The sequence below is a fragment of the Simochromis diagramma genome, unplaced genomic scaffold, assembly GCF_900408965.1.
Source record: "Simochromis diagramma unplaced genomic scaffold, fSimDia1.1 OVJJ01000293.1, whole genome shotgun sequence".
Lineage (NCBI taxonomy): Eukaryota > Metazoa > Chordata > Actinopteri > Cichliformes > Cichlidae > Simochromis > Simochromis diagramma.
In genome coordinates, this window is record NW_024386801.1 from 23264630 (window position 1) to 23287313 (window position 22684).

Genomic DNA, 22684 nt, shown 5'->3' on the forward strand with positions numbered 1-22684 from the left:
ACACACACACACACACACACAAAGAACCAGATTTATGAGTTCAATCAGTCTAGCTCCTATTCTTTGAATTGGTTGTGAACCACAAGCCAAGCAATTTAGTTTTCACAAATGCCATCCCACACCATGGACCAGTGTGTAGAGGTAGAAGGGAAGAACAGATTAAGATCCTTTGGCAGAAAGGTGGGGTGGCATGGTGCTAAAGTGGTTTGCACTGTGGTCTCACAGCCAGAAGGTTCAGATTTTGAACCCACAGGCCAGCTTGGGTCATTCTGTGTGGGTTCTCCCAAGGAACTCTAGCTTCCTCCCACAGTGCAAAGAAAATTAAGCAATATGAATTACCGGTCTGTGATAGTGTATAAATTTGTAGTTAAAAAAAACATGTTGACCAAGGTGGAATCGAACCCAGGACCTTTGGTCTGAAGAGCCGTGTCATTATCAATCGCGCCACCTGAAAAGGGGGCGGGGCGCCTTAAAAAACCAGGGTGATCAGCAGTCAGAATTTGATCGCGGTGAGCGTGAAAAACGCCGTTTTTTGGAGTTACAAAACGTCGTGTAACTCAAAAACTAGGTGGGATAGAAGCATAAGTCTTGCACTGGGTGAATCAGCGGACTTTGGTGTACTTTGACTGCGATTTACATAGCTCTTTGTATCTCTGTCGCGGAGATATGACGAGAGAAGAAGAACGGCTTCATTTTTGGAGTTTACAAAGGCACTACCCAAAAGGCGCCACAAGAGGGCACTCCAACACAAGAGATGACCTATTTACACTGTAAACAGCCCCTACTAAGCCACTACATAACACAGTGATATTACAGCTATACAAATTCACACAAATACTATGATTTGGCAGAAATACTATGACTTAGTAGTAATACTATAACATAACAGATTTCCTAAAAAAAACTATGAAATTGCAGTAATTCTATGACTTGGCAGAGATACTACGTTTTAGCACAAATAGTATAACAACGCAGAAATACTATGACTTAGTAGTAATACTATAACTTAACAATTCAATGTTCTTGCACAAATACCACAATATGGCAGAAATACTATGTTTTAGCAGAAATACTGTGATTTGGTATAAATACTACGATTTGGCACACATACTATATTCCGCAGATACTCTATAACATAACAGATATTCTACGACTTAGTAGTAATACTATAACATAACAGAATTATTAATTGGGCAAAAATATCACGATTTGGCAAAAATACTATGATTGGGTACAAATACTATGATTTGGCAATAATACTTGCGTTTTAACAACAACTACTGAGATTTGATTGAAATACCATGATTTAGAAGAAATACTATGACTCCATACAAATACGATGCTTTGGCACAAATACTATGATTTGGCACAAGTACTATCATTTAGTACAAATACTATGATTGGGCAGAAGTACTATGTTTCAGTACAAATACTATGATTTGGCAGGAATACTCTGATTTAGCAGAAATACTATGTTTTAACATAAATACTGTCTTTTGGCAGAAGTTCCTGCTAAAAAGGACTATTTCTGCTTTTTAGCAGAAATACTGTAATTTGGCATAAATACTATAATTTGGGATAAATACTATGATTTGGCACATATAATATATTCAGCACATATATTATAAAATAACAGAAATATTATGATTTGGCCTCAAAACCATGATTTCTGTAATATACTCACATATCTATATTATTGCTAATATATATTGTAATATATCTATATCACTAAAGCACTTCGGGATGGATGCAAACTGCATTTCGTTGCCCTGTACCTGTGCATGTGCAATGACAATAAAGTTAAATTCTATTCTATTCTATTCTATTCTATTCTATTCTATTTTGCACAAATACCATGATTTTGCAAAAATACTATGAATTGGCAGAAATACTATGATTTAGCAGAAGTACTAAGATGTAGTAGAAGTACTTTGCTTTAGCAGAAATACTATGATTGAGGAGTAATACTTAAACATAGGAGAAATATTGATACACAGACACACATACACAGAGAGTAAGGGAACAGGAGCTGTGGAGAGTCTGGGCTTGGTATATGTAGGTCAGTTGAATTAGCTGCACCTGCTGTAGTCAGCCCTTACACACGCAGACACAGAGAGAGGTGTGAGTTTTCTTCAGTGTATTTCTGACATTCAGGATTCCCCTCGAACAAATGGCCATAATTTCCTAACCGTAGAGGCTAGAACGGTCATTCAGACATCGTTTTGTTCAGAAGAGATGGGGGAATCTTCAGGTCTTCATAATTCAGAGATAAAACATAAATTATTAAAGATATATGACTTGTAATACACTGTAACTGAGTAGAGGCGAAGCAAAAACTGCCTTGACTTGCGCTCAAACAACCTTTGGTAACTCTAAATCTATATGGAGCATCAAAATCATTCTTTCACCGTGAGAAACAGCAGGCTTTGGTGAACAGTCATGGAAATTATCAGGGCTCTGTGGAAATCCATCAAAAAGATATGACGAGAGAAAAAAGTGGTTCATTTCCAGAATTTGAAATCTGATGAAATCTGAGCGAGGGACAAATTTCCTACCCTCAAACAAGTCCAACTCATTTCAGAACGGTAATAGGTGAGAAAGAAATTCTTGAATTGTGAGCATCAGGAGTGTCTGAACATATACGGGGACAAGCCTCATGTCTTAACTTCGCTTCGTTAAGGAGATATGACAATTTGAAAATGCCTCTCATTAGAGAAATCCAGCGGTGATTTTGAACAAACTCTCCATTGAGTTTATATGGAGAGTTTTCTGACTTTGTGTTACTCTGAGGAGATTTGCAAAATATCTATGGGTCCCACAACAATGATAGGGACATTTTCTGAAAGCCAGCAAAAATACCTACGTTTTGATGTATAATTTGTGGGGCTTGAGTGAAAATTGAGCGAGTAGCAAGAAGTTGTTTGGACATGAAGAGAAAATTCACACAGTTTCACTGTCCCCTCTGAGTTAATTGCATAGCAACCATAGCAACGCATGTATTTTCTGAAAAATCACAATTTTGCAACTGAAGACTTAAAGAGAGATAAGATGAAAACGGTAGAAGATCTGAAAAAGCTGAATCACACAGGAATAGCCCAGTCATTTGAGAACGTTTTAAAGTTTGAATGGAGTTTCTAGGTGAAAGTATGAGGAAGTAGTTAAGTTTCAAAGACAAGAAAGTTTTAGCAGAATTGTGGAAGTTTCCCATTCATTTCAATGGGACAAATTAAAGGAAAAAAGTGTAATATTTTAAAAAGTATAATAGTAATAAACACCAAAAGTCTTGGCCGGAAAGAGCAGAAAGAGCAGAACAGTTTAGAGTTTGAACTGAGAAAATCGGCTGAGAACTGAGGAAGTAGTTGAAGTCCAAAAAGTGTACGGAAGCAACTAGAAGAATAACTAGAAAAATTTGCATTTCCTGCGAAAATGCTGTGTGGATGCCTTAACGCTGAAGATGTCTGCTGAAAAAAGCTGAAAAAAAACCCCAAAAAATTCTTGCCCTGAGCAGGATTCGAACCTGGCCCTTCTGCTACTCAAGGCAGGGACATAACTCACTGCGCCACAATCTTTCTCACAAAAAAGAGGTGGAGAGACTGACAATTGTGCTGAAATGAGCAGAAGCTGCGGAGAATTGGGCTGATAAGAGGTGGAAAGGTTGAAAATTTTACAGAAGAGGTGAATAAGTAGAATTTCTGCTGAAAAGAGATGAAAATTCTGCTGAAAAGAGTTCAATCAGCACAATTTCTACTGAAAAGAGTTTAATCAGCAGAATTTCTACTGAAAAGAGTTGAATGAGCAGAATTCTCCTGAAAAGAGGTTTTTGCTGAAAATAGCAGAAAAAACTGAAAAACTTTTCTGAAAAGAGTTCAATCAGAAGAATTTGTGCTGAAAAGAGTTCAATGAGCAAAATTCTGCTGAAAAGAGGTTTTTACTAAAAACAGCTGAAAAGCTGGTATTTGTGCTGAAAAGTGGTGAAAAAACTGAAAATTTTGCTGAAAAGGGGTGAAAAAGCTTAAATTTGTGTTGAAAAGAGTTAAAAAAGTTTAACTGTTGACTGAAAGAAATGTTGCCATAAGCGGGATTTGAACCCGGGCCTCCCAGTCTGAGAACGGACGCTCATCTCACTGAGCTAAAACACAGGTCAAGCCGGCAAGGAAAATCAGTGAGGCCACTGATAATATGCAGAAAAGGGCAAAAAATATTGAAAAGAAAAATCAATATCTCAAAAAGTATAGGAGTTATGAGCACCAAAAGTCATAGCCGGAAAGAGCAGAAAGAGCAGAATTTTTAGAGATTTGAACGGTGAAAATAGCACAAAAACTGTGGGAGGAGTAGCGGTCCAAAAAACGTACGGAAGCAACTAGAATAATAAAGAATAAAGAGAAACAGGAACACTATAGTGTGGATGCCTTGAGGGCATCCACACAACTAGAAAAATTTGCATTTCCTGCGAAAATGCTGTGTGGATGCCTTAATGCTGAAGATGTCTGCTGAAAAAAGCTGAAAAAGTTGGAAAAAAAAAAACCAAAAAAATGTTGCCCTGAGCAGGATTCGAACCTGGCCCTTCTGGTACTCAAGGCAAGTTCCCAACTCACTGGGCCAAACTCTTTCTCACAAGGAAGAGGTGGAGAGACTGACAATTGTGATGAAATGAGCAGAAGAGGCTGAGAATTTCATTTCAATGGGACAAATTAAGCTTAATATTTTAAAAAGTATAATAGCAGAAAATACCAAAAGACATAGCAGGAATTAGCAGAAATAGCAGAATAGTTTAAAATTTGAACGGTGAAAATCGGCTGAAAATTGTGGAAGTAGTTAAGTGCCAAAAAGATCCCAAGAGGAACTCAATACTTCACTAGAAAAATTTGCATTTCCTGCGAAAATGCTGTGTGGATGCCTTTAGGGCTGAGGATGTCTGCAGAAAAAAGCTGAAAAAGTTGAAAAAAAAATGTTGCCCTGATGAGGATTTGAACCTGGCCCTCCTGGTCTAAGGGCAGCTATTTAGCTCACTGAGCCAATGTCATTCTCACAAAAAAGAGGTGGAGAGATTGACAATTGGGCTGAAATGAGCAGAAGAGGCGGAGAATTGTGCTAATAAGAGGTGAAAAGGCTTAAAATGTTTCAGAAGAGGTGAATAAGCAGAATTTGGGCAGAAGAGAGGTGAAAATTCTGCTGAAAAGAGTTCAATCAGCACAATTTGTACTGAAAAGAGTTTAATCAGCAGAATTTCTACTGAAAAGAGTTGAATGAGCAGAATTCTCTTGAAAAGAGGTTTTTGCTGAAAATAGCAGAAAAAACTGAAAAACTTTTCTGAAAAGAGTTTAATCAGAAGAATTTGTGCTGAAAAGAGTTCAATCAGCACAATTTCTACTGAAAAGAGTTTAATCAGCAGAATTTGTACTGAAAAGAGTTGAATGAGCAGAATTCTCTTGAAAAGAGGTTTTTGCTGAAAATAGCAGAAAAAACTGAAAAACTTTTCTGAAAAGAGTTTAATCAGAAGAATTTGTGCTGAAAAGAGTTCAATCAGCACAATTTCTACTGAAAAGAGTTTAATCAGCAGAATTTCTACTGAAAAGAGTTGAATGAGCAGAATTCTCTTGAAAAGAGGTTTTTGCTGAAAATAGCAGAAAAAACTGAAAAACTTTTCTGAAAAGAGTTTAATCAGAAGAATTTGTGCTGAAAAGAGTTCAATCAGCAGAATTCTGCTGAAAAGGGGTGAAAAAGCTTAAATTTGTGTTAAAAAGACTTAAAAAAGTGTAACTGTTGACTGAAAGAAATGTTGCCATAAGCGGGATTTGAACCCGGGCCTCCCAGTCTGAGAACGGACGCTCATCTCACTGAGCTAAAACACAGGTCAAGCCGGCAAGGAAAATCAGTGAGGCCACTGATAATATGCAGAAAAGGGCAAAAAATATTGAAAAGAAAAATCAATATCTCAAAAAGTATAGGAGTTATGAGCACCAAAAGTCATAGCCGGAAAGAGCAGAAAGAGCAGAATTTTTAGAGATTTGAACGGTGAAAATAGCACAAAAACTGTGGGAGGAGTAGCGGTCCAAAAAACGTACGGAAGCAACTAGAATAATAAAGAATAAAGAGAAACAGGAACTCAATAGTGTGGATGCCTTGAGGGCATCCACACAATAATAAAGAATAAAGAGAAACAGGAACTCAATAGTGTGGATGCCTTGAGGGCATCCACACAATAAAGAATAAAGAGAAACAGGAACTCAATAGTGTGGATGCTTAAAGCATCCACACAATTAGGCTAACTAGCAAGACGTCAGTAACATGAAAGAATATCTTAGACATGCAAAGTTCCTCAGAAATAAATTTGGGCAGATGTTCACCAATCTGCAAAAAACTGCATCTATAAATTGTAAAACAGTTTCAGAATAATGTTCCTCACAGTGACTATCTCATCGTCTACAATACATAACATCATCAAAAGATTCCAGGAATCTGGACAAATCTCTGTGTGCAAGGGAAAAAAGGTCAAAAATCAGTACCGGATGCTATGATTTTGTGCCCTCAGACAGCAGTGCATTAAAAACAAGCATGATTCTGTTACTGAAATCAGTGCATGGGCTCAGGAACACTTCCAGAAATCATAGCCTGTGAACACAGTTCACTGTGCCATCCACAAAAGCAGACGAAGAAGCCATTTGTGAACACGATCCAGACACCCTGCTGTTTTCTCCGGACCAAAGTTCATTTAAAATGAAAGAAATTTGAAATTCTTTTGAGAAACAAAGTCGACTTAAGGTGCTTGTTAACAATGGGACAACATTCCTCTCCCAAAAGTCTCACAGATATTTATAGTTCTGTATTGGTTATATTCAGATTCTATGCCAACTTCTGTTGACATTTTGTTTAGTTGTTTGGAGTTTCTTCTTTGTGTTTCATCCCTGTGAGCTTTCTGGAGAGTTGGATTATTTACTTTGTTTTCTGTCCTTGACATTCATATCTTAGACCAGAGCAGGAAATCTAAATAAAGGTTACTGGGTCCTTTGTTTGAGTCCACTCCCTGTGGAACCTTGACAGTAAAACTGATGCTTTACACTTGTAAAGGATGTTTCCTTATGTAGTCAGCAGGAGTAAACCTAACAGCAGATCTACCCTGCACCAACAGAGGTCGGCAGCTTCCCCTAAACATACTCCTGAACAATAGTTATATACTGCATGTTGCCACGTTTCCTTCATATTGTTCAGTGGCTACTTTCAGATGTACTGTCCTAAAACCCTCATGGACACCTAAATCACTGTCCCCATCATCACAGATCACACTGACCAACAATAAAATGCCTTTGCACAAATTCAGCTATGATGACTCACTGAAGGGGAATTCTTTTGCATGCCTAAATGGACATAAACTCACAGGGGGCAATGTGTGATACAAGCTAGGCTTTTGTGCCATGTAGATGATTCATCCCAGAAATCATTGTTCAACTGATGACCCTTGCTCGAGCAATGCCCCTCCCTCCTCTTCTCCTTCTTTCCCTTTTCTCTCTTTCCTGCTCTTTGCTTTATGCTGAAGAGCAAAGACTGCATAAAAAGAAACCAGGGTGTTGCTAGAAGGAAAAGCAGACTGAAATCTTGGTATCTGCATCAAATACAGGGCAATTTTAACTGTTCAAATCAAAAATGTTCAAATCTATATGACCACTTATTTTGCAGAATCTAAAAAGATGTAGTGGATAAAACAGGGCAAGGTCCAGATGGAAGTCTGTGTGGTCTGTTTGAGCTAGTGGACATGTTCAGCTGCTCCACACTGTAATCTATCCTGGCCTCTCACCATGTTCTCCATTGTGTTACTGTGTGTCTCAGAAAAGAGATTCACAATAAAATATGCAAAAAAATATCCCAGAACTCTGCTCATTAAATAGTATATATCTGACACTTGTCTCAGATATTTGTGTTACATTGTCTTAAATTGTTGGATGGAGTAGTTATGACATCATTTCTGGTACATTTTTTTTAAATACTATTTGATGCCACATTAATGTGCCACATGTCAGCCACTAAGGCCTGAAGAGCAGATTTTTTTTTTTTATCAAGAATGTCTCTGCACATTTGTCTTGTTGAACACCTTGGTAATAATGAGACACCCTTTTATAGGCCTTCAGTTGGGACTGAACCAGCTGATATTAATTTGCACTAAATGGCAGGTTTGTTTCCTAATTACTGATGGATTTCAGTGGGTGACATGACTTTCTCTGCTTTGTTGCACCTTTGTTTCTTCAATACATTTTCCCTGTGTCATTGCTCATTATAACACATAACTCAGTTTAAAGACATCTGTAGTTTGATCTCTCTGCATGTGTGGATTTGTGGATTGGATGGGCTGTTACCGACAAATTTTGAGCACCTTTAGAAATACACAACAGTCTCCAGCAGTTCCAAGTATAAGGAATTTTCTTTTTCTTTTTGTTTTAAATAAGGTTATATTGTCACCTTTGCTGGTGACACTATTGGGGATTTATTCAAAACTGAAGGCACACTGAACCAACATGGCCACCACAGCATCCTGCAGCAACATGCCAACCTGTCTAGTTTACGTTTAGTTGGACCAACATTTATTTTTCAACAAGACAATGACCCCAAACACACCTCCAGGCTGTGTGAGTGCTATTTGACCAAGAAGGAGAGAGATGGAGTGCTGCACCAGATGGCCTCCACAGTCATCTGAGCTAAACCCAGTTGAGATGTTTGGGATGAGATGGACCGCAGAGTGAAGGCAAAAGGGCCAACAAGTGCTCAGCGTCTCTGGAAACTCATACAAGACTGGAGTACAACACAGGACTCATAGCCCTTGCTTATACCAGCTCAGTATTGGTCTAATTCTAATAGTTTCAGTCTATTACGTCTGAAGTGTCTAACACTCTTAAGTCATATCCTGGGTCTGTGTGTACAAAGAGATTCAGAGGGAGAGAACAGGAAAGAACTGATAGCCTTGATCCAGGATATACTTCCACTTCCTGCCTCCACACATATTAATCATAGTATAGCCATACTTTTCGTGTCCATAAAGAAGGGGATCGCTGTCTCCATACTCTTCTGTCTTTGCCCATATACCTATTAACAATTTATAAAGTTTGAATGTTTTTGTACTTTATAGTCAGTCTCTATTTCTGCTGTAATTTTATTTATATTACAAAGCCAAATGCGTGCATTATATTAAAATTTCAGCTATAAGTGAATGTGTCATTCCAAAACTTTGGATAGTAATGCACCGCTCATAACATGGCTCTGGGGTTTGCTCACATTCAAAGCTTTACTCTCACAAAATCCTAATTTTGAGAGCTGGTTTTGTACATAAATCTACAGCATCGAGTTGTTATAGGAGCTCAGTCTGCTTTCACACACACTAGAAAATAAGACTACTAAAGTCTCAGCTGCCTTCACAACATAAAAGGGAAACAAAGCACAAAGTGACAAAGATTTACTGATCCAAACATATCCCACTTGAAGCTTACAGCACACTGAAATGTAAGTAAGACCAAAGTTTAAGAGCTAGTTGGAAATGATCACCAAAGTGTAAGACAATTTTATTTCCCATATAAATATGACATTATTTATATAATGGCATATGTATCTTTCACAAATGAATCTGGTTAATTGTGTGGTAGATAATATTAATATATTATTATGCCTTGCTTCTGTTATTAAAGCCTACACAAACTTTAATTAGGTACACCTATTTGAAACACTTTTGACTTCACTGATATTTAAGGTCATTTATATTAACTTGATATTAACTTGCTGGGTGGATCATGCATTGTCTGACCTTGTTCTGAAAGATCATATCAAGTTGCTGGGTCCTAGACTGCTGTTTGTGAGGATTTTCTATGACTGTGTATTCATGAAGAAAAGTACTGAACTCTTAGTAGGACATTAAGAACACAGTACAACATTTCCCTGAACTGAACAAAGAGCTTTTTTCCTGCTAAATGCAGTTTAGTCCTGCATATTCATTAATTATAAAGCAGTTACAGACAGGCACAGGACCACAGATGAATCCATGTGTTAAAAAGCAGGGGAGCAGCTGGACCTTTGCACGCATGCATGCATGCATGCATGCACACTGTCCTGGGTGCTCCCCAGAGTAGACAAACAGTAGCCTGTCATTTGCTGGTGCAGTAAAATGCACAGTCATCCAACCACAACATCTGAGCTGCATTATTAATAATCATTTTATTTCATTGCTTCTCCACACATTGAGTGAGTCTTAATTTTTTGAGGTACTAGATAAAAGTGTAACAATGATATGGTGATTCCACACGGCTTCAAAAATGTTGAGCTGCGGACTCTGGGGAGGCCAATCCATGACTGATAGAATTTCATTGCGTGTGTTTTTTTTGTTTTTTTTCCTCAAATGATTTTACTGCATTGTCAGTGTGGTTGGGATCATTGTCATGCTGAAAATTAAAGCTGCTGCCCATCAGATTCTTTTCAGATGGTTCTTCGTGTTGCATAAAAATGCACTTTTCTGTTTTCATAATTCCATCAAATTTGACAAGATGTCCCACACCACTCGCTAAAAGGGCAGCACAAAACCGGGACAGAGCCTCCACCACGTTTCACTCATGGTTGGACCGCTGACGAACTCCTATGATTGTGACTATGATTTGAAACATTCATTTCTAATCTAATCTAATTTCTAATCTGGATTCATCTCTTCATTTCCTGTTCCCAGTGATTGAAGACTAGTTCTTGAGTAATTTGGAATACTTTTGCCTTTTCTTGTGTCCGGATTTTTCCTGCTTCTTAAGAACACGACTTTCAGATACTGTTTGTCTGCTGTAGAAAGTTTTTTGGGTCTGAAACTTCTTATTTTGTTCTTCACTCTTCTAGTTTTGTCAAAATGTTAAAGCAAACACTACAAACCATACCTTTGGTGGTTTTTTTTGTAGATTCAACTAAAGAAATGGAACCAAATTACAACTTTTTACTGCTAACAACAAAGAGCCTAAAGCTAGAATTTAAATTGGCTGTTGGTTGTCTGTAGCAGCAACACTGGTTCATCCCTTGAGGTGAGATGAGTTGCCTTTTTTGCTTAGGTGATTCATAGGTCACTGTTAACAATAAGCCACAATTAAAATGAGTGAAAAAAGCAGCAAATGTTCAAAGAAAAACTTTGAAAGACCTTAAGATCTCAATTCTGTGACAACACGTGTTCCTGTGCATCAGGTACAAAACACTGCACACACAGGTTTTCCTCCTATCACATCAGAATAAAGACAACATTCATGTTAGTTTAGAATATAAACCTAGATTGCTCATTTGAAGTTTCATTTGACTACTTGAGTCCATCTGCAGTTTCACTATAGGCCTCCAACTTGGACTGAGAAAATACAAAAACAATTATGAGTTGCAGTGCAATGACCTGATAAGTATAGCAAAAACATTCAAAAAGCGTCAGCTGCTCTGCTCACTCATAGTGTATTCAGGTTTTCAGGCCACAGCCTCAGTCACCAGATTTGACTCTGTGCAACTTCCTAACCACCTAACTGCAATTCAAGTTGATGAGTTGCTGTTTTGACAAACTTGAGGAGACGCAGACGATTTTGCCAGTCAGTAGTGTCACTGCATCACCGTTACACATCATAGGTGTAAATTATATTCTCATTCAGTTTACTAAATTGGTCTGATCAGCCCAAGCATACTAAACGACCTCCACTAAACAGTCAGATGGACCACACAGTTAGCAAACCTTATTGCAGAGCACAGAAGAAGAAGAATCTTTTTGGTTTGGCACAAATGTAGGCACACCTGTACAGGCAGTGTCGACAGCAGAATCTTTAACTGTTTGTGGTTCATATAAAACATGCAGAACTCAAGTCAGTGATATTTAATGTCCTTGTCTAATGATGAGCTTCCTTTCTTTGTATATTAACTTATTTGTCCATCCTTACCTTGCCAAGTGGCTTGTTGCTGCTATCCCAGTTCCTCCTATCCAGGGAGGGAGGCACCTGATACACATCCTGGCCGGCTGGAGCTGTTGCCTGACCTGGTGCTGGACCTACAGAAGGTGGCACCTGATAGATCTCTTTACCAGGCTGTCTCTGACCTTGAGCTGAGGCCTTGCTGGGTGGTCCTGGCTGGGCTTGTGTAGAAGTTCCACTTGGACCGGAGGGAACTTGGTACACACTTTGGAGGCTTGGTTTGGGACTGTGTGAGGGGGGCATCATGTAGATAGAGTCAGGGTTGGGTTGTGCAGGGCTAGGGGTGGAGTAGGCTGAGTGCATGGATGTGTACTGAGTAGAAGGGAGGGTCTTGTTTGCAAACCCGGAGGAAGACATTGAGGCAATGGATGACAGGGGAGGTGTTGGTTTGGGATATGCACTCGGAGGGTGGAGGGGTCTCTGGACTTGCGAGGTGGGACAGGAAACAGCTGGATCTGGTGTGGAAGGGATCTGTTTACTGTCGTACATGCCAACCAGGATCTTGAGACGGTTGCCAGGGACAATGCCTTGGCGGCCGTGGAGTGAGCAGAGCCACCAGCCATCCAATCCCTGTGTGTCACGCTCCAAGACTGTCATAATGTCGCCCTTGCGGAAAGAGAGCTCATCCGGAGACTCTGCCACATTGTCATACAACGCCTTGGCCAAAATGTTCTGGAGAAAAGGGAAACATAAAATAAAGTCTACTTTAGATACAGCCATGGGAAAATCTATTGTCCTGAAAGCAGGACTGTAAGATATTTATATCCCTGATGTTGGTAATATCAGGGATATAAAACACAGAAGTGTCTATTGAAAGTCTATGTTCTTCACAGTTACAGTGTTTCAGGGATGTGTGCACCGTCTCCTCATCAGTTTCATTCATGTTATTTAGCACCTGTTCAGGTAGTTCACATAAACAGCACAGTCATAATTTCAATTCAGCAAATACATGTAAACCTAATAACACCTAAAAACAGTTCTAAGAGTTGGTTTAGCAGTAACAAGTGGAGCAGAGCCATAAATTTTAAGGGATTTTTAACTATTGATGCAAAAAAGGTTTATTCTATTTAACAATGTTTTGTTTTGGTATATAGATCAGACAGTTCTACAACTGATGTGCTATGGCTAGTTCACCATACAGCACTTAGCCATACTGTAATTTATTTTGCATGTGGTTTACCATGAAGCCAGTGAGGCCAAAGGAAGTGGAAGTATTGTTACTCTTAGATCAGAAATAAAATCTGTTGTTTAATCAGGACAAACCCACAGAAAGCCATAAACCACCTTAATAGCTTCTGTGGACCCAACCTGCAGTTGGGATTTTAAAGGCAGATCTCGCAATATTTAGTGAACCAAATCAACTTCACATATATGCTGGGTCTAGGTATGAGAAGTTTTCTTACCCAATTAAATTAAAGAAAAATAATGGAAAAAAAGGCAAAGAAACACAAGTACCACTCCTAATTTCTAAGTGTGTGAGCAGCCTGCCTGTAAAGTCTCCCACTGCACACACTTGATCAGAGACGCAGACATACAGATGTCACTGCGTGTCTTCAACTATGAACTCACAGCAAAGCAAGTGGTAAAGCATAAACAACAGCCCAACAAAAAATAATAATAAAAATAAGAATAAAGTAATCATCTGAGAGTGGACCTTGACTTTAATAAATGATTATATCTGAGTAGTTTACATTTTTCCAATCATACATTTCAAAATCCATTTTGACTGAATGCTACTAACACAGCAATACAGACACACACACACACACACACACACACACACACACACACACACACACACACACACACACACAACTGTGAGAACAGTCAGTGTGCAAACAGAAACACCTCCCCCTTTGAAACCAGTGTTTGTCGTTCAGTCTGACGTCGACCCGCTCCTCCTCCCTCTGTCTGAGTCCCACCCCAGCTATCATACACTGAAACAACCTGTGCTGGCTGAAGGCCAACCACACACACACACACACACACACACACACACACACACACACACACACACACACACACACACACACACACACACACACACACAGTCCACCCTGACCACATAACAGTGTGTGTTTAAATGAGGCCATGTCGCTGGCAGTCGGATTTATGGTTGGACTTTCCTTCTCCTGCATTGGACGTGTACTCAGTGCCTTAGATGAGGCTCTTAACAACAGAGAAACACACTTGACACACTTGAAATCTAATGATTTTTTTTTCTCTTTTCAATATATTTTACTGGTGGATTTAATTATTAGTACTTATCCAGTTCTGGGATATGTGGGAGCCTATCCCAGTTGTCATATAATGGGAGGCAGGCTACATCATGCACTGGTCACCAGTCTGTTGCAGCTCCTGCACTGCAGGCATCGATCCTCTACCTCCTGCTCTGCTGTCGTGCTTAATATTTTATTACATTTTGTGCCGGTTTATCATCGGCTTGCCGATCACCCGTGAAGGACTTTAAACTGCACTAACCTACATGACTGCTGCGATACAAAGACGATTAACTGTTTTATTAACCCGCTCTTTCCTCAAAGATATTATGACATTATTTGTGTTCTTATTTCAAACTGCCCCATCACTGTTGCTCCTTGACGTGGCTGTTGGAGGTTCACTTTAAAGAATGATGCACTCTGATTAACTGAACAGCTTAACTGTGTGACACTGGATAGTCTCGGGTTCAATTGTCACAACTCTGATAGAGCAGGACTCTTGTGATATTATGTTCAATTTGACCACAGTTATTTTATTCATTGGAGAAGTGATGTCCTGTATGTTTTAAGGCATTCTCATCTTTGATTCACTTTACAGTGTTTGTATTTATAGGACTGGGGGTGTGCGTGACTTTGCATTTAAGCTGATGATGCTAAGATTTATTCACTGAATTCACTGGGTCACCATTAAACTGGTAACTCAGCTTGGCCACAGCTCTTCCCCACAGTACCACCTGATCAGTCCTTTGTTCTTAAATCATTTTATTCTCAACAATTACTAAGATTTGAATATTTCATTCATTGCGATTTCTCTTCTGTGTGATGCTTTAGGTATGGATCATCCAGACCACCAGCAGTACATTCCTACTTTTTAAGAATGTACAAGGATTGATAACTTGGCCACTAGCTACTAGTTTTTCAGTCGCCGCTTGCATCGAGATCAAAACTTCGAATCAACTCCAGATCATTCATCTGCTTAATCTGTCATGTTACAAACAGGCCTCACCTGGTCATGAAACTGCAGGTCAATGAAAGTAGGCACTACGTATAAAAATGTTTCTAACTCCCAAAATTGAATGAAAAACTTTGTTAAACCACTTGAATTAAAGACAAAACTCTGCATGTTAATGACATCATGATTGCTTGATTTCAAATCCAGTGTGTTTTGTTTATAAACTAAGCTAAGCTAAGCTAAGCTCAGATAAGCTAAGCTCAGATAAAATAAGCTCAGATAAGATAAGCTCAGATAAGATAAGCTCAGATAAGCTAGCCTCTATTAGTCTCAGAGATGGGAAATTCACATAGAGATAAAATTACAAAAATTGTGTCATTGTCCCCAATACTTGTCAACCTAACTGTTTTGTACACAGAGAGGGGAAATGGAATATACGAGTCCGTTGTCTTCTACGCCCCAAAATGGAAACCATTATACCATCATGGTTTCCATTTTGCATTTTGCACAGACGACTGGGAGATAAACCTGTATGCACAACAGTAACGCAACAGTGCGTCGCCCAGCAGCAATGACACGCCTCAAGTATTCTGAATGCTGCCGGCTTAGCTTGATCAGGAGGGGTAACCACCAGGTCTTTGCAAAAAAAAGAAAAAGGGTGAAGCACTCAAACACTGGCCGGAGTGAAGCATGGTCAGAGTGAAGAGAACTACCTTCTGACAGTTACACTTTAGTGCTTAATTACATTTTGTAAAGCCTCGAACACCCTTGTCTGCTAATAACTGTGAGAAAGCTATCAAGTAGACACTTGTACATGCACTCTGCAGGGCAGTCTGTGAGTGTGGAGAAATAAGAACACAGTGGGAACTAATCACATTATCCAGACAGCAGGGGATAAAGCCCAGCAGCAAAAGGTCAACAATGTCCAGCTAACTGAGAAAAAACTCTCAAACCCTTTTCTGACTCAGGATAGGTGAGAGCTAGGTGAAGTAATGTCATTATTTTTGTTTTGTTTTTGCTTACGTATGTGAAAGTTAAAGTTACAACATTGGCTCTCTATTAATAGAATAGAATATAGAATAAAATAGCCCTTTATTGTCCTTGTACATGTAAATAATGGGTGCTCCACGACAACTGTGCAGGAGTAAAAGAAAAACATATACATATATATAGTATGAGCATAAAATGTAAACAGTATAGAGATATATGTTTGCTACATGTTTGCTATATGTTTGCTATTTGCCAGGAATAAATAGCAAACAGAAGAGATATATACAGTCTAGAGGAAAATATATTGAAATGCATGAGTACAATCTACATGAGAACTTTCAGTCTATTGGCCAGATGTGTGTTTAGCAAAATCAACAACAACATCAAGTAAATATAGGAGAGCGTGCTTTGTTCTGGACTAGTGATACAGACCATTTACCATTTAGTGACACAGAGAATTTAGCCCTAACATCTGTATTTGTCTGGGCAGCTCAAGTTCTATAAAGCAGATCAGTTGTTCTTGGTTGTGTACTCTGGATCACTACACATGCCATATTCACATCTGCACAAACCAACCACACCAAGCGCTTGATTTAATTGCACTACACAGTGTGCCCTTACTCCCTCACAGTACTGCGCTCAGAGCTATGCGCCCTCCCCCTCAGTCATTACGTGGTAGTTCTAACCATTGCATCCAAGTTAAGACTTGCTTCTTTTTCTGTGTTAACACACAAACAGCTATAAATCGTTAGCTTCAAATCTTAGTAAATAGTATGTTTGATTTGAATCTTCATCTCCCCAAAGAAAAATGGCTACAGATACATTTGTACTGAGAACAGCCACAAAAACAAACACTCATGCCTTTTCATTGCTACGTTTTCATGTGTCTTTTTAAGTAATGGCTCCTCTGACACACACACACACACACACACACAGTATGTACAAAACAAAAAACACAAGACCTGACCTGTCCTCGACACACACAAAAGAGCAGTTCCAGAAAGCCACAAACTCTACGTGGTAATCTGAGAGATGAGATTAGAAATATAGTATGTTAGTTATGATGTTTAAGATTAGGCTCAGAGGCTAGGAAACCTATGTGTCCCCACAAAGACAGAAAGCAGACGGCTGAAAATCCACTTTTCTTTGTATTCGGTCAGACTGAATGTATTAAATTGGCATATTTAAGGGCACACCCCAGAAATCGAAGGATTTACAGAGGACTTCCCAAAAATGTAACTAACATTTAGTTAGTTTCTAGAGACCATTTATTAGCATGAGTCTTTCTTTTGTGTCTTTTGTGTTTTTGTGTGTCTTTGTTTTATGTTTGTATGTGCGTGTGTAAAGATGGTGATAAAACATTATCAAGTTTGTCTCTGTACATGACGCCACCTGACAGAAGAGAATAGGACCGGGAATGTTACTTGGATTTTACCCTTCAGCATGTTTTGGTTTCATTTCAAATTTGATCGTAGTTTTTGTTTGTTTGTTTGTTTGTAGTGATTTAAATGTGAACATACACAAGGATAGCACTTAATGGAAATACAAATTTGGTATTTTTAGAACTTTAAGTTCTTCACTAAATTGCTGAATAACATTTTGTCCCATTGGCAGGTCAGCTGGTTAAAGGGATTCATTTTGGATTAGTCTGACAATAATGATTAGATGCTTTTCAGGAATTGTTTCTTAGCTTTGTTGATCATCTTGTGCTTTCATGAAATAAGAAGAAAACTGGCCTCACACAGCCATAAAACTGCTTGTCAGGCAAGTCCAGTTAATTTAGAGCCACTGTGTATGTAACTAGCTTCAGTTCCTGAGTAGTGAATGAAAACATTTTGTCAAACCATTTGGATTATAGTTGAAAGTCTGCACTTCAGTCACATATTGACTAACTGCAAATCCACTGTGTGGGTGTACAGGGGCAAAACTACAAAAACTGTCTGTGTCAAACAAATCGCAGACCCAACTCTATCAGCCCTTGATCTTTCACCTCGAATGCAAAGTACTTCTATAGCCGACTCTTACTTTGACTCTTTTCTTATCAACAGGTCAGAGCAGAGCTTCCATTACAGCTACATTAGCTTTTTGGGTGCTTGTTATTCTTAAGGATGAACTGGAACATTTGTGGGCATGCGGTTCCAGAAGAACTGCAGCCTTGGCAAATAAATTACCTACAGTACTATTCATCCATCCATTTTCACCCATTTATCGAATTCATGGTTATTCATGGTCGCAGGAAGGCTGGAGTCAGTCCCATCGGCCATAAGGTGAGAGTGGGGACATGGACACAGAGAGAACATGCAAACTCCACACAGAAAGGTTCAGGCAGATTGTGGATTCGAAACCTTAGGCTCAGCAAGGCGAGTTAACCTTCCTGTTTTCTCCCCAGAAACCCTCGGTTTCTCTTCAGCACAGGCTGACAAAAAGTCTGAGCTGAGTTGAGTGAAACATTCCATTTGACCTTAACTAGTAAATATTTCATTTATTTATTACCAATTAAAATTTAACCATCAGAGAAAAATTACTCATAACCATCTCACAGACATGCCATTATGTACAACTACCTTCAATTTTTCCACACCACGGGCCTTCAAGCTGGCAGTAGTTCAACAGTTACTTAAAAAGCCATCACTTGAACCAGCTGTCTTAGCTAATTATAGGCCAATCTCCAACCTTTCTGTCATCTCAACAATCCTTGAAAGAGTAGTTGTCAAACAGCTAACTGATCGTCTGCAGAGGAATGGCTTATTTGAAGAGTTTCAGTCAGGTTTCAGAGCTCATCACAGCACAGAAACAGCTTTAGTGAAGGTTACAAATGATCTTCTAATGGCCTCTGACAGTGGACTCATCTCTGTGCTTGTCCTGCTAGACCTCAGTGCAGCATTTGATACCATTGACCACATATTTTATCACAGCGTGCTGTAAGTATTAAAGCTACTGCACTGCAGTGGATTGAATCCTATCTAACAGACTCCAATTTGTTTGTGTAAATGGAGAGTCCTCTTCACACATGAAGTTTAATTATGGAGTTCTACAGGGTTCAGTGCTAGGACTGATTCTGTTTAGGCATAGCATACATTTTCACTGTTGTAAAGATGACCCACTGCATATATCCATGAAGCCAGATAACACTCAGCAATTAGTTCAACTGCAGGAATGTCTTAAAGGCATAAAGACCTGGATGACCTCTAACTTTCTAACTTTCTGCTTCTAAATTCAAGTATAATTGAGGTTATTGTACTCGGCCCTGAAAATCTTAGAAACATGGTATCTAACCAGATTCTTACTCTGGATGGCATAACCTTCGCCTCCAGTAACGCTGTGAGGAAAACTGGGAGTCGTTCTTGACAAGGATATGTCCTTAAATATGCATATTAAACAAATATGTAGAACTGCTTTTTTCCATTTGTGTAACATCTCTAAAACTAAAAACATCCTGTCTCAGAGTGATACTGAAAAACCAGTTCATGCATTTATTACTTCTAGACTGGACTCCTGTAATTCAACATCCTAAAAACTCCCTGAAAAGCCTTCAGTTGATCTAAAATCCTGCAGCAAGAGTACTGACAGGGACTAGAAAGAGAGAGCAGATTTCTCCTATATTGTCTTCTCTTCATTGACTCCCTTACTTAAAGTTAAGGGATAAGACTCTCCTTTTTGATAAAGCATATAGTTAGAGCTGGATTAGGTGATCCTGAATCCTCCCATAGTTAAGCTGCAATAGACTTAGGCTGCTGGGAGCTTCCTATGTTGCACTGAGTGTTTCTCATTTTCTCACCCCTTTTCACTCACCGTGTGTTTATACATTTAACTGTTAGTTATTACTCACTGGCTCTCTTCGACAACACGTATTTTGTCTCCCTCACCTCACCCCCTCCCTGAGCCTGACTCGGCTGGAGGTTTCTTCCGGTTGAAGGGGATTTTTTTTCCTTCCCACTGTCACCAAAGTGCTTCTCTGTATTATTGTACTAATAAGTACTCTGAGGCGACTGTTGTTGTGATTTGGCGCTATAAAAAGGAAACTGAATTGAACTGTACCTTGTTTAGTCGTGGTTGTCATTTTCTATCTTTCTACTCCCTTTTTGTCTTTCTGTTTGCCCTCACAGCCCAGGTGCTCACAGGCGGCTGCCCCTCCTCCCATGCTTGTGCTAAGTGTCTCTTTTATATGAAGTATTTCCTTCCCACTGCTGCCCTGTGCAGCCTGTGGGGATCATTGCACCACTGTCCTTTCACTAATTTATAAGTCCTTTATAAATTAGTCCTTTTGGCTGCATCTGCCTCATGCTGTCCTGACCAAACGACTAGCAAATTAGAACTTTTTTAAATCTCAAAGAAATGACACAGGCATGTATGTGGTAAGGAAATGACAGTGTGGTCCTGCAATGCATGAGGGTCATGGAAGGACAATCTACTGTTAACTATGCAAACTCCACTAACTGTGTTTTGACTCCGGTGAGTTTTGTGTGTGGTTCTATAGCCAAAGCACATTTGGGATTTTTTTGTTTGTTTGTTTGTTTTTTGTGTATATGCCTGTTATTGGTGAAGCAAGCAAGAACCTGCCAACAAACTGTCCTTACACCCCCCCTCTCCCCGCCCCCGACACAAACTCACGCACACAGAGTCCCACTTAAGACAGCATTCCACAGCCTCCACATACAAACACAACTCCTCTGTTACCTCACATTCCCGCGGCACAGCAGCCACACTGCATTTCATCCTGAAGTTGACAAAGCAACAAAAAACAGCAGAGCAGTCCTATTTTCCTTTCTTTGACCGTTTCTCTCTTCTCCCACACGGCTTCCTCTTGCTGTCTCTCTTTCTGCCCGTCTATCTCTCGCTCCAAACATCTGCTTCTTTCCTTCCTCTCTTCCACCGTCAGTCTGGCCTTCCCTCCCCCATTCCTTCTTTCCTGTCTTGGCATGTCAAACTATTATTGAGAAATAGTTGTGCGTACACGGCTGATTTGTACCAGCAGAAAAAAATACCCCACCAGCCAGCTGAGCATCTAGATGAAGCTGGAAAGTGTGTCTTGCAGGGCAGTGATGTTTACAATGTGTGCACAGCCCCAAAACAAAAGGAAAAGGCTCTATATTTGAGTCATCTGCCATAAAGCTGTGAATTACTCCTCTTGCAGTAATGTGTTAAACTGTATATTATTTCATTTTAGTGAGGAGCCGTAGTGTTCAATGTGCCAAATATGTTTTTTGGAGTAAACGCCGAGTTCTCTTATATTTGACATGGAATAAGTTCAATTAACCAGCTGTGCTTATCACTAAACACTAAAGATTAAAGAATCTGAAAAGAAGGATGCTTAAAAAAAAAAAAAAAGGATATTGCGTAAAAAGCACTGAGATCAATTAGCCCTGTGAAAACAGGAGCATGATGTTTTTAGTGTTTCTGGGAGACCTCTGTTAAGCCTCACAATCATCCGTGTCGTGTAAATTACATTTTTGGGAAGTCCTCAGTAAATCTTTTGATTTCTGGGGTGTGCCCTTAAATATGCCAATTTAATAATCTATTCAATCTGAGTACAACAAAAGGTGGATTTCCAAGCAGCCCCGGCTGCTTTCTAGAGCAGGCTTCTGCTTTAGCAAGTGAAGAATGTCTGCCTTCAGGCTATGACTAACAACAGAAACAACAGCAGTGATTTCGTAGCCTGGAGAACAGGACAGGCTTACACAGGTGTGGCCAGATATTGCTTAACCTGATGACAGATGATCTTGGTAGGAACTTTTAAATAGCTGGCAGACTATTCATAACAGATAGCTGGTTGGCTGAAAACAGCTCCTCTTTGTACACAACAGTGAGAAACCGAGGTTGCAAGAATCTGAAAGTCAGAAGTCACATGGAGTGTGTTACTACTGAAGAGATTTAACTGAACTAAAGTTCATACCAGTAGCGTTTTTGATGTTTGTGTTTTAAAAAAATCAGGTAAATTCTTAATTCTGTCTATAGAAGAGAGTAAGTTGTAAGTGTGACTTAGTCTATGATATGTTAAGAATATACAATAGAGGAATGTGTGTGTGTACACACTGCATTTCATCACTCAAGACATCGCAGTGATGGAGTACACTGGAATATCATCTTAAAAAACTGAAATTTAAGAAAAAAGAAAAACTCTCCCCAGAAATGCCACAGAAACATCAACCAAAAGTATTTGGTTTAAAATACTAATTTCACAACCACAGGATCTAACTGGAAATTTATGCAATCCCTTTCATCCATGTGCACAGCAGGATTTACCAAAAATTATATCTCGACTTCTATTTTGACTGTTTGAAGGCGGTGAACTTTTCTGAGAAGCAACAGATATAGTAAAGGAGTGCAAGTACAAATGGTTACAGCGCCGTGCTGACGTCACAGCTTAATCACTCACATATGTTATGGAAGACTCTGCACCCAGCAGCAGATTCAAAACATTCAGTAATTCATAGCTTGTTGACTGTCCTCTAACTGCACTCTAATGTAAAGTGAAACCAAGGGTAGACATGCAGGTATATTAACTCAACATAAAAAAAGCACTTTCTTCTCCAACCGAGAAAAATAAAGTTAATCAGTAAGTGCAAAAAACTGTGGTCAAA

The 22684-nt window shown here is 39.2% G+C and overlaps 1 protein-coding gene and 2 long non-coding RNA genes across 5 annotated transcripts in view; 1 reads left to right on the top strand and 2 right to left on the bottom strand.

Moving 5' to 3' along the window:
- Positions 1 to 1838: 1838 nt before the first annotated feature.
- On the top strand, positions 1839 to 22538 carry LOC120730320. Its single transcript, XR_005695085.1, has 3 exons — positions 1839 to 2565; positions 12450 to 12452; positions 22528 to 22538. It is a non-coding gene; the product is annotated as an uncharacterized LOC120730320 (long non-coding RNA).
- Positions 4047 to 5314, bottom strand: LOC120730322. The gene is made up of 2 exons (XR_005695086.1): positions 4974 to 5314; positions 4047 to 4557 (listed from the first exon to the last, which is right to left on the bottom strand). It is a non-coding gene; the product is annotated as an uncharacterized LOC120730322 (long non-coding RNA).
- Positions 8053 to 22684, bottom strand: part of LOC120730318 (craniofacial development protein 1-like) — a 49335-nt gene continuing 34703 nt past the window's right edge. Inside the window, exons 1-2 of one of the 3 annotated variants that reach the window (XM_040026634.1) lie at positions 20781 to 21357; positions 8053 to 12614 (exon numbers count right to left, since the gene is read on the bottom strand). In XM_040026634.1, coding sequence (XP_039882568.1) covers positions 11895 to 12614; positions 20781 to 20819 — 759 coding nt within the window. In that variant the 5' untranslated portion in view covers positions 20820 to 21357 and the 3' untranslated portion in view covers positions 8053 to 11894. Of the gene's footprint in view, positions 12615 to 20780; positions 21358 to 22684 lie in introns of those variants that run through there. The other 2 variants (XM_040026635.1, XM_040026633.1) reach the window with 2 other exon arrangements.